We start from the raw sequence: 12,875 nt of genomic DNA, 5'->3' as shown, positions 1-12,875 counted from the left end.
TAAAATCTGGCCTCAAACACTAGTAATGTGACCTTTAGAAAATCAATTAACCTCTGCCTTCTTCAGTTTCCTTTTCTGTAGTTGTTGTGAGGATTAAATAAGATAATAATTGTAAAATACTTTTCATAGTCCCTGGCACATAATAAGTGCTACATAAATATTCTCTTATTAACAGTAATAGCAGCAGTAATAATGACTACTTAGTATGTATAATATTTGGCTTTTATATTCTCCCCTTGGTCTACTGAGGAAGTAGGCATGTTTTATCAGCTGCCTTCTGAAATTATTATCAATCATTCCATTTAACAATTCATTGATTTTTTTTTTGAGCCTGGGTTGCGTGCTACTGTACATCTTCTATCTATTGTTTCAATTGCTTTTTGAGATTTTATATGTTCTTATGGATAATTTTCTTCACTAATTTCACATTCATACATTTTTATATGTTTTAATTATTACTTAATTTTCTCACCTGATTTTCTACTTCAAACCATTTTTTATTTGGTCTTGTGATTTTTCTAGCATGACAAATTATTGTGTGTGTTATTTATCTACCTAAGATATCCTTGAAAAAAACCCAACAACATACCAAAACTCTTACCTTCTGTCTTAGAATCAACACTAAGTATCAGTTCCAAGGTAGAAGAATGATAAGGGCTAGACAAATGGGATTAAGTGATTTGCCCAGGATCACACAGGTAGGAAGTATCCATGGCTAAATTTGAACACAGGACCTCCTGTCTCTAGACCTTGCTCTCTTTCCACTGAGCCACCTAGCTTCCCCTCTTGAGATATCTTTTGTAGTTACTTTTACCACTTCTGTTGTTTCAGGCATTTTGCTAATTCAATTATTTTACAACAGTTAAAAACTATCTACAACAAAACCTTGAACTCTAGGTTTATATGATTGGACATAGAAATTCAATTTTTTTTCCCCCAATCCCAGGTACCTTTCCTCTGAGATTAATGCCCATTTGCGCTTGGTTTTAGATAGATGCTATTTATTAAGGAATGACTCATTTATTCATTCCTCAGATTTTTAATCCTTCTAAAATAAAGTTTCATTGACTTTATTCAGAGTTTCCTCACTCAGGAATTCCCTTTATCAGTGAAATCATGGATCTAGTCCCTTTTGTTTTTGCTTTATCATAGTCATAGTTTTCCCAATTTTGAACCAATCTAGCATTTATTTTTATCAATTACTTGTAATTGATACATGTAATTTCCACATAAGTTTAACAGATATATGATCTAAATTGTCTCCTTCCCTTCCCCATCCTGAGGTGGCAAGCACTCTGACTTAGGTTATGTATGTATTATCATACAAAACATTTCCATATTGTTCATTTTTGTAAGTGAATAGTCTCATAAAACCAAAACCCCAAAATATATCCCTAATCTAGCATTTACAATAAACTGTTAGCAGGAAGAATTGGCATAAATTTAGAATACACTAATAGTGAGACATACATGTAGGAAACATATGGTTAAGGCAACTTACACCGTTAGTACTGCAGGGCCCCAATATCCTTTCTCTTCTTGTAGACAGTGTTCATCCTCCCCCCTCCTGGGAAGATTCCTTTTTAGTCATCTGGGCTCCCTGGGTTTGATCTTTTCTTTTTTTTAATTTTAATTTTTCTTTTTTTATTTTTAAAAGCCCTTACCTTCCATCTTGGAGTCATTTGGTTTGGAGCAGAAAGACTTTATGACTTGCAGATATTCCCTACATTTTCTCAAGGAAGCCATACTAGTAGGATTTGCAAAATTGAAGTCCTCTCTCTGCTCTTCAGTGGGCCAGCTTGTTAGAGAACTGTCTGTCCTGGTTTTCTCCACCAATTGCCTATGCTCATGGGGGCTAAATAATTCAGAAAGGAGGAACTCAGAATCCTAACATTCAGGTTCAAATATTTTAAATGCTCTCTTCAATTCCTTCAGCGCAAGGTAAGGCTTGCAGAGAAATTTTGGGAACCTGTATTTGATAGAATCAAGTTCCTGTGTATAAAACTGTTTGTGGATCTTTGAATGAACCATCCCAGCAGTCAGAAATTTTTGCAGTGTCCTTGAGTGGTATCATTTTCTTAGCATCAGTGTCGACTTCCTTGTTATTTTCCTGAGCCCCTTTCTTATTCTTCTTTTTGTCCATAAGCCCTGTCTTTTTTTGCCCACTTCCTTGCTTTTGAGGAAAGTCCTCACACATTCTCTTAATTGTTCCAGATTTATGTCTACTACCAGTATTTGAGCCCCCTTTCTTGGTGTCATAAACTTGATAATGTTCTTAAGGTAGGAGAAAGTCTGTATGGCAGCCATGGTAAATACATATAGTTGGGTAAGGACTTGCCATACTACAGTATTGGTTGTATAAGGTATAGCTGTTATGAAAGTCGTTGTATTTGATATAAGGTCTATAGTATCCATAAGAACAGTAGTCACTGCACTATACATTATAGTATATATCCGGTAACATGCAATGGCTGAGAGTACAACTAGTCCACAGATAATCTGCAGCATCATCTTCTGTTTCTTTTTCCGTTTTCTTTCACTGTTTTGGGAAGGGTAAGACCTTTACTGGGGTGCCACGTTGTAATAGAGGCTCCTTCAAGTAGGATATTTAAGGTAAGGGAAGTGCTGGAACAGTGACACTAGGAAATAAGGTTAGAAGGAGAAATTGAGATTCTCACTCCTCCTCCCACCCACTTCCTGTTTCTTTCCATTGATCTCAAAAGCTCTTCAGAGATGGTAAGTTAAGAGCAGCTTTCAATAGACTAATTTCACACTATAGTACTATTAAAAGGGGATTTATTTCAAAAGAAGGAAGTTAGGGAGTTGGGATAGGACAGAGGGAATTTATGGTTTCCCTAATCTACTATGAAATTCAATATAAGGAAGTAAGGTTGATTTGTCTTTAAGGAGATATTGCTAATAACTTGAAAAGGATCTTCAGAGCGATGGCCCAATCTTTTCCAAGGTTATTAGCCAAGACTTCAGAGTAGTCGCCTGCTAGCTCCTTCTCTCACCGTCTAAGAGAGTGGAAATTAAGTTCCGTATGTAGGCTTTCTTAATTATCTCCCTGACCAAATCTTCTCTGGAATCCTCCCTTCTCTCCTTGATTGACAGTCCTTCAAGCTTCCATTCCTTGCAAGTCTCTCTGTTGTGGTAATCAGTTTCTCACACAGGTCCAAGCAAGTGGGAGGAGCATATATGGAGACAATGGAGAGATTACAGAGAATCTTGGGAAACACTAAGGTCTTCTGGGTTCACAGTTTCAAAATCCCCATTTATACAGAAGAGACATCTGAGAGAGTAGAATAGTGAGTTATGGCAGGTAGACTAGGATTCCCTCAGAGCAGTAAGGAAGGGCCCAGTGGAAGTCTGGTCAGTATGGTTGTGTGATTTTCTCCATATTTATTCAGCAACACATGTAGGAGGTGGGAGATGATGGGAGTGTTTCAAGGCAGAGGGCTAGCAGGGCTGTAGACTTGAGAAGGCAATGTAGAACCGAATTTGTTCACTAAGTCAAGATGGGAAAGAGGAGAGGGGCTAATGCAAGGAAGATGGCCTGAGAGAGAACAGAAGGGTCAAGAGATGGAAGGCTACAGTGTAGACAAAGCAGCATTTGGAAAGGGCAGGCGGCGAAGTGAAAAGCCAATAGATTATGGTGGAATAAAGGATCTCAGGATTCTGGAATATGGAGGTTGTACATTTGTGAGTAATGGCAAGATCAAAGGAATGACCATCTTTATATGTGACTCGAGTTGGGTGGAGGAACAATCCACGAGCAGTGAGAAATGAGGAAATGGGTGAGAAAAGTCATCGTGTATGCTGAAGTCCCCTAGTATGAAAGCAGGAGTTTGGGATGAGGAAAAATTGGAGCCACCCATCAAACTTGCTGAGATCTGGGGTTCTGAAGGTATTGAGGGGTAGAGATGAGTAGCATGAACCTTCAAAGTAATGCAGAAAACCTGGAAGTAACAATGAGGAGCAGAGAGTAATCCAACTTCTCCACCTCAGCTAGTGAACTGAGGGGAATGAAGTTTATCTTAGTAGATGGAATGGTCAGGGAGGTCGAGTCATTGGTAGAAGGAAAGGGAGGTGAGAAGATTCAAAACGAAGGGAAGTTTGTTGCCTAGGGAACAGACAAGCCACAGGGCACAGTGGAAGGAGAGGAGTTTGGAGTTTTGGAATGGGTTGAGGTAGATGGAAATAAGAAATCTGGTGGTGTGTGGGAGGAATGGGCTTTGGATGGATGATGAGCTCCCAGGGACTCTAGATCACTGGGATGTGTAGGGTGTGATGCAGTGTGAGAACATTCATCACCGAGTGGAAAGTGCTACTCTTCTCAAAGGAGATCAGGATGTTGAAGGAAAACATAATCGGATGGTCAGATGGGAGGTTTTGCTTTAATCCTCTTCCATCTGAAGGCTGGAGATGATGCAGTTAAGAATGCAGTGGGAGATGCAGAAGTCAGGCCTGTTCCCCAACAACTTTGCTCTTCCTTATTCCCCGAGGGATGGGTGCAGCAGATGGAAGGCCTCTGGTCATTGGTTGTTCCTTGTGGCACTCAAAATTCTCTACATCTTGTCTGTGAAACTGAATTGATAGCAGGAGGTGGAAGTTTCTTTGTGCTGGCACAGATGGAAGTCATTGCTTAGGCTGCTTGCCACCTTCTTTCAGGGAATATGCCGTGCACAAAGTGGGAAGAGGAAGATTTGGTTTCTTTTCTCACCTGAGGCTGGAGGTGTCATGGATCTCTGGTATTCTGGTGAAAACTATGGTCCCCCCTTCTCAGAATAATGGGCTTAAATACATAAAACATGCAAAAATGCAAAGGAGATCAATTATGTTGAAATGGTCATCAAATTTTTTTTAAGTTCTTTAAACATAGACTGCAAATTAAGAACTTCTCCCCCAGCTATGTTTTTCCTCTTCACCAAGCCATCATGTATATGCTTATCTGTTTATATGTTGTACTCCCTGTGGTAGAATGTAAGCTCTATTCAGAATCAGGCTCTTTTTTTGTCTTTGTATGCCCTGAACTGAGAAGAGTGCCTTGCATGTCCCACACAAGGAAGAAATGGGTGAAATAGCAGAGAATGAGGTTTTGGCTTGATTTAAGGAAAAAGTAGTAATTCAAATGATCCCCAAATGGAACTGCTTCTGGAAGTCTTCCGTTCCCTTTCACTGGTCTGCATGCAAATACTGTCTGATCATTTGGTGGGTATGTTCAAATTCAATAAACGTCAACAAAGTATTTTCACACAAGGGAGTCATTGCCCTCAAATTATAGAATATTAAGAGTTGTTAAATCACCTAACCTAGTTAGTGCCAGTCAAAGGGTCTTCTCAGTCTCTCCTGAATACCTCCAGGAACCTTATTTAGGTGAGGATAGGAAGGCTTAGAAATACTAAGTGACTTGCTGAGGACACATGGTAACAGATGGGCAGATCCTAGACCATGCTTGGACCAGCTGACTGATATGGCAATGACACTAGGTTCTCAAGTTATTCCAGCGTAGAATAGGTTGAAATGTTGTGGCATTGAGATGCCTGAACAGGAAATAATGGAAAAAGAAACCTTTGAAAATTTCACTGATGTTAATCTAAATAGACAAGAAAAAACAGGTCATGTAGAATGATCAATTGTTTAATTACAGATGTATACATATATAGCATTTAAATCTTATGGCTGGTTCTTTTATTCCTCTAATGTATCATATACTAAAAATACTTTTTGCACAGTCTTTTAGGCAACTACATGCTAGAAATCTATAAATGCACAACTTAACACTAAACACAAAAATACATTCTAGATCCATTCAAATACAAGGTTAAGACACTTTACTTGGCAATAAACAATGACAGAGTATTAAAAAAATTGGAAACTACAAAATGAGCAGAAAAAGGTTTTCCCTTGGGGATTTTTAATAAAATACTGCTCTGTATAAGTTCTAATGAAAAAATTCCAGTACATATAAAATATTTTTATCTATGAGGATAAAGAAATGCTTCAAGATATATCTGGAAAATTTGACTTAATTACATTGTTTAAAAAAAAAATAAAAAGTTGAAGTCATGGATGATGTGGCACAGATCCATTACTCCTGTACTAGAACATATAAAAACTAAAAGAAACAATTGGGCATCAGGTAGAAGAAACTGTATGCAACCTGTGAATAAAAAGAAAAATGAACTGTAAGGTATGAAGAAGGGATCAATGAAATCCACAGCAAACTAGGGGCCAAATTCTCACCTGTTTGATTCTGCATGAGTCTATGGTGAGAGAATCTGGCTTCAAAGGATGAAACAGAGGCTTAAGAACCAGAAGGGACTTTAGAAATGATCTAGTCTAATAATCCCCTCATTTTAGTGAAGCAGAAAATGAGGGCCAGACAGTGATTGTTCAAGGTCCCACAGATATTGTTCAAGGTCCCACAGATACTAAGTAGAAGAGCTTGGATTGGAATCGAGGTCCTCTGACTCCAAATCCAGTGCTTGTTCTGCTACACCAAATTGCCTCCTCCATTTTACAGCATACAAAATTACTCTAAAAACCTGCCAGCTTAGGGTACAATATTTCTGAAATACATTGGTTTGGAATGGGCAACTATCATAAAGATTTATGTGCTGGAAACTGAAGAGTGTCCTTCATAAATTGCACTTCAGATAACTGAATGCTTTGATACCGCCATGCATTTTATTAAGTTCAGGGAAACTGAGTCTTTTCAACATAGTTCAATTCCCATTCTAAGTGTTGGAAACAATTAAAATTTTTTTAACTCCAAAATTTTTATGCCATGTTTAGATTAAGAAACAAAAAATGATTAAAAAGCTACATGCTATGACCTAATTTTTAGTATTGAATCCTGTTTTCCTTACTGCTAAAAATATATTTTTTTCCTCCTTTTCCCTTCTTAAATAGTACTGCAAAATATTTTTATTTCAGTAGCCCTACACAATGTAAACTGATTATACTTTTTGTTAATTTATTATTTAACTGCTTTGGGGGCCAATATGGAGGACTGATAACTGTGATATGCATATCTAGTATGTGGAATTCAGAGGCTACATCTTTAATTAGGAGAGGCATGATAAATAAAGCTAATAAAAACATTTTAGCAGCACTTAAAGATTTATGCCACTTTCCAAGGCAAGTGAACTGTGGTTTCCCTCTGGGTGAAACATATCGTTATATCCACTCAGGTTCCCCATGAGCTCCACAAAAAAGAGAGGTTTTAATGGATCAGAAATCTCAAGAAAATGAGAACTACCAGAGTTTTTAGTGAAATTATTTTTTGAATAACCTTTATAGCCAAGGTTATTTTGAATAGGCTAGAATGGTACTGGTTAAGAAAGCAGAGCTCTGATTTATTTTATTTTGATATTTAATACCAACTTTCTTCCCTTTTAAAAAAAGTCATAATCAGGTACTAAATCAAAAGCTCTCAGCACAAAAATAAAAACCATTTCACATCAAATACATTTACATCTCCACTAGCACGCCTCCCCCCCCCCCCCCCCAACAAAAAACAAAAAAGCATTTCCAATCATAACTACTTAGAGGCCTTTTGATAACAGGCAAGTTCTGAGGTATAACCAAGTTTCATTCTCATATGAATTAAAACCCTCAATTCATTCATATATGGATTATTTCACCTACAAAAAATATTCTAAAAGTAATCTGGAAAGACACGAGCAGAATCCTTGAATATAGATAGATGAATTAGTTAATTATGGTCAACAAATACTTGTCTGATTAACTGTATGCACTTAACTAGTGCTTAAATAAAGAAGTTAAGGGGCACTTAAATATTCTTTCTGAAAGACCTAGAGATAAACCACTTTGGGCTCAAATCTAACACATTTCAGAGTCTAATTACCAGTAAGAATCTGACTTGCACCAGGAGACAGCAGGGTAAACAGCTATATGACTATGTTGCCATCCCAGGTGACTGGTTTCAGTTTGCCTTGGATGAAGGGTTAACTAGAGAATTTAGGCTCTCAACCGTAGGAGAAATTGTCAATACTACATCAGGGCATGGCCATGAAGGGACACAAAATTCCACAGTTTAACTGAAGGTGGACAAGCTTTCTCAGGGCCTTTAAATGTTCACTTCTGAGACAAAGTTAGACTCAGACTAGCTTCCTAAAGAGGCACCCATTTGCCTTGGGTATTCTTTCCATTTCATCTCTGCAGTTTTTGTCAGATCAGTCCTTGGAAAAGATCTTAAAAAAAAAAATGAGAACACTATAGGAAATTCATGATAGCTAACTAATCACTTGAAGGCAATCATTTCTATGAATCATTTCAATCATTTACTTGACATAATGCTAGGGCAATTTTGCTATTTTAAGAACTGGGTTTAAATTATTTCTGTACATTAGTTTACATAGCTGCTGGAGATGATTTTAATGTACCATAAATGTAAGATGTTTGTATTAATATCACCGTTTCTATTAGACTTTCCCACCTCTTGGATTCCAAAATAGCAGCCAATGTTTCTTATTTCTAATAAAGTGCTCTCATCTGAGAGCCAAGAATGACTTTTGGATATTGAGCAATAGCATGGCTGTAGGGAATTTGTAAAAGCACAGAAATAATATCCTCAATTATTTGACCCATTACACTGTCTCCCCAATATAAAAAGACCTTCTGAATAGTAAAAATTACAAAACTGGTACCCGAGAAACCTAGAAAATGAATATAGAAGCTGGCAAAGAGCTCAAAAAACTAATGCCAATTATGACCGTCACTTTGTGCTAAAGGCACTACTGCTCTATCAATATCACTCTATATTGTCTTCTAGAGGAACACTGGAATCAGCAATGAGAGAAGAAAACATTAACTGAATTTTGAGAATAAAAACTTCCTTAAGACCCAGAGAAGAATAGACGACCAATGAAGTTGGACACAAGAATAAAAATCAACACCACATTCAACATGTGGCCCCTTTTCTTTCTTTTATCTTTTTTCTCCCCAAAATAAAGCATATGACAATGCCTATTCCTTTAAAAAAAACCAACCCAAATAAAGACTAGATCTTTAAATATACAAATTTTGTCTCAAATGACACTGAATTTTTAACAAATTTAAAAATAATTTCAAGACACTGAATATATACACACTCTCATACATGAATATAAATATAAATAACATGCAAAGAAAACACAATGCCAGTCACTTAGCAGTTCCAAGAAATGGGCTTAAAAATAGGGAACTGACATGAAATAAATGTCTGCCACAGAGATAATGTATAAAAAAGTGATTGATGTTTGCTCCTATGTTAGCACACACCCTGAAATTCAAATATTTAAGATTTCTCTAGTCTCCTAGGCAGCATTGTGTTTGAATGAGAGGCAGTCATATGGTGGTAAAGCAGCAGCTGGAAAATCATACAGCAGAATTATATTGACATGATTAATGATTTGCATTATAGTCCAACAGTCTATTCATTTGTAGTAACTGTACCCTGTGGATATTTAAATTAAACTTTATTATTAATTAACAGTGCTGGTTCATGAACAACCCAAATGCTTTTTAATTACTCACTCAAACCTAATTTTGCTATTAAAATTCTAGACATTTAGAGAGATCAAAATTCTAGTTGGTATTTGAAAGCAGCTTTGGTATAAAATTTGGACAGGAAGCACGCCCAGCAGCAGCAGCCCCATTAGGTTTATTATCTTGTAGTCCCAAAGGACCCACAGAGCCAAAAGAACACAAATTAAGATACAAATAAGAGCCACTCTTCTCTTCCCCATCTATTTTATTAAACTATTACAAAAATAAAACTCCCATATAGTAAATTATGTTTGAGGCCCCTTTTTGACTCCACTACTATTTTCTGCCTCAAAGAAAGGTCAGAAAATGCTATTATTATTATTATTGCTCATATAATCTCCAAGTCATGGTGCTAAGATGCTCCTAGTATCTAGGCACAATGGATGATGGATGGAGTGTTCTTTTTTTTAAGTTTGCTTCTTCAGTGTCTTTCACAACACAAACCTTTTGTAAATATTCTTTTAACAGTCTGAAAAAAAGCCTAACAACTAAAAGATCTTCAGTTTTTCAATACTACAAACATTATTTTTTTTAAAATAGTGCGTTCTTTTTTTTAATAGGATATATAGATCCTTATAAAAAGTTTGGGGAGGTTGTAAAGGAAACATTAATTTAATCCTAAATACCATATTTATTCTGATGGTTTAGAAACACCAAAGTTGACTGCCAGTTTCCTTGGTTTTCGTCTCGAAAGACCTGGTGTTGATTTACCACGAGAAGTACCAGAGCCTGAAGAGGCTACTTTGTCGTGAAAAGAAACTGTAGTGGGAGGAACTTGAGGTGACTTTAAATTAGATGAACTTTCCTGTGAAGTTAACTGGGCACCTTCTGAAACACCTGGAGACTCTGATTGAAGAGGGGTGGCCTGAGAAGAATAACCCTGGGCTCCCTTACATTCCACACTTCTTTTGTTTGCAGCTCTTTTCTTTGTAACCTTTAAGAAAAACACATTCCATCAATTAAAAATGTTTTCTACTGAAACTATTTGTAGCAAGTACTGCTGCTATAGGCGCCATCTATTGTAATTCATCAAATACTTGTACCCACAATCAGCTAGGCATTGTAAAGAGAATACTAAACAGATGACTGAAAATGTACTTTGGTAGTTATAGAGGAGAAAGTTAGAGGCAATCCAAATTATTCTCCTTTTTATCCCCTGCTCTCAGATGTACAAACCCGGGAGAGCTGCTGGGGCCTCAGACTTAAGGGACTGGCCCCAATTCACTGTTGGGTGGATCGAGAACCTGCGCCATCCAAGCTAGGGCAGCTCTCTGATCACTCTGCTATGCGGCTCTTAGAATGAAAAATGTAATCTACAATTCCAAGACTAGCTTTATAGATGGTTTTAAAATAAGTTTGCAGCCAAGCATGGTGACGCACACCTGTACTCTATGCTGTAGGGGAAGCAGAGGCCAGTGGATCTCTTCAGTCTGAGGTTCTGAGCCACAGAGAGAGGATCGGGCCCCAAGAGGGTGAGCTCCAGGAATAGGAGCACTCCCAAGATGCATAGGGGAAGGGTGACCTGGAAGACCATGGGAGGGAGGAGGGAGGGAGACTCATCCACAAAAACAGACAAAACGAATGGATCAATCAATGTATATGTAAGTGCACAAAATAAATGTGTACTTTACGTAGAAAACACTATTTTTAGCCCTTACCTGAAGAGGTATGAACTGATTGTGAGGCGCAACTGGCATTGGTCCTGGGAGAGGCATGTTGGTGGGGTATGGAGCATGGTGGTGATAAGGTTTCCCTGGAATTGGCATTGGAGATCCCCATGGCACTGAGCCAAAGATGTGAGAAGATGGAGGCATTATATTAGCTGTAAACACACACACACACACACACATATACACACACACAGAAAAAGTTAAACTCTTGCAAATGGAGATTCAGGGTCAAAATTCTCAAGAATTAAGGGTCTCCCCAAGCTCTTTCTGGCTTTCTTTTTCTCCCTCGTGAAAAGGCCTACATTAAATCTGCAAATGGCTGTTCTACCCTAAAACATTCTCCTCCTGCAGCCACTCCAATGACTTTAAATTGGCCACAGCAGTCAACTTATTATGAATGCTTTTTATACGGACATATCTTTAGGAATATTTGCATTATTATCAAAAGTAATAGAAGGGCCCTTAAATTGTCCCTAGGGCAAAAAGCCTGGGCAAAAAGAGAGCAATCTTAAGGATCTCACCTGCCCCATAGGCTAAGCTGCTTCCATAGTGATCCCAGCCTACAAAAAACCAAGAAAGCTCAAGTCTTGAAATCAGATCACTTTCATGTTAACATGTAAATTAATTTTACCTTCTTTAAATATCAATAATTAGATAACTTAAAATTTGGAATACATTTTCATAAACAGTTAATTAGAAAACCATTAAGAAAATAAAATAATGATAATCTAGTCAGCAGCATAGTCTTATTGCAGAAGGTATGCACCAAGTTCACCCAAAGAGTATTTTTGAAGAGAAAAAAGAAGCTATTAATAATACAGCTTGATCAAGATTCAAGAACTCTGGAAATTTTAGGATCAATAGAGGAAAACTTTCTTAGTGTTTTATTAAAAAACAACTTGGTAATAAGCATAATTTTTATGTTGCATATGTGCATACATTCCAGAAACTCAATGGAATTGGGTAGAACTTTTAAAATGTAAACATGCTGCAAATCTAGAAAACCAGACCTTGATGCCAACTTGCAATTAACATCGCTGATGGCAGACATAAAATCAAAATATATGCTATCTTATTTTGGTCTAGCATGCAGGTTAACTAGCTCTACTTAGGATTCAAAAAAAGTTTCTAACTATCTTAAAGGGAAAGTTTTAGGAAGAATTTTGGGTTCTCATGAATGCCTGACTGGCTGTAGGATTTAAAAGCAGGGGGCAGTTGGTTAGCTCAGTGGATTGAGAGTCAGGCCTAGAGACGGGAGGTCCTAGGTTCAAATCTGGCCTCAGACACTTCCCAGCTGGGTGACCCTGGGCAAGTCGCTTAACCCCCATTGCCTAGCCCTTACCACTCTTCTGCCTTGGAACCAATACACAGTATTGATTCCAAGATGGAAGGTAAGGGTTTAAAAAAATAAAAAATAAATAAAAGCAGCTGAACATACACTTCCCTCATTTTTACACCATAGAAATAGTCAAATTAGATTCTGTAACATTTTTAGATTCAATATGCATTAGAAAAAGACCTATGAAATTTGATATCAAAATATTATTAAAAGGAAATTCTATATCATAGCTTCCAATATTTAAAAAGAATAAATGCTTAAAATTTTCAGGCTAAATAGATAATTTCTATCCTAGAGGGGAAAATAGTTCA

The 12,875-nt window shown here is 37.2% G+C and overlaps 1 protein-coding gene across 7 annotated transcripts in view; it reads right to left on the bottom strand.

The window, feature by feature from the left end:
* Positions 1-5,624: 5,624 nt before the first annotated feature.
* XRN1 (5'-3' exoribonuclease 1) overlaps positions 5,625-12,875 on the bottom strand; it is a 94,570-nt gene continuing 87,319 nt past the window's right edge. For 3 of the 7 annotated variants that reach the window (XM_056808651.1, XM_007502100.3, XM_056808654.1), the window contains 3 exons: positions 11,747-11,785; positions 11,214-11,377; positions 5,625-10,489 (listed from right to left, as the gene is read on the bottom strand). In XM_056808651.1, coding sequence (XP_056664629.1) covers positions 10,187-10,489; positions 11,214-11,377; positions 11,747-11,785 — 506 coding nt within the window. In that variant the 3' untranslated portion in view covers positions 5,625-10,186. The remainder of the gene's footprint in view (positions 10,490-11,213; positions 11,378-11,746; positions 11,786-12,875) is intronic. The other 4 variants (XM_056808653.1, XM_007502102.3, XM_007502101.3 and 1 more) reach the window with 3 other exon arrangements.

The sequence above is a fragment of the Monodelphis domestica genome, chromosome 8 (genome assembly GCF_027887165.1).
Source record: "Monodelphis domestica isolate mMonDom1 chromosome 8, mMonDom1.pri, whole genome shotgun sequence".
NCBI classification, from domain to species: Eukaryota; Metazoa; Chordata; class Mammalia; order Didelphimorphia; family Didelphidae; genus Monodelphis; species Monodelphis domestica.
Note: the sequence above shows the minus strand (reverse complement) of the source record. Positions and strands in the feature narration are given on the sequence as shown.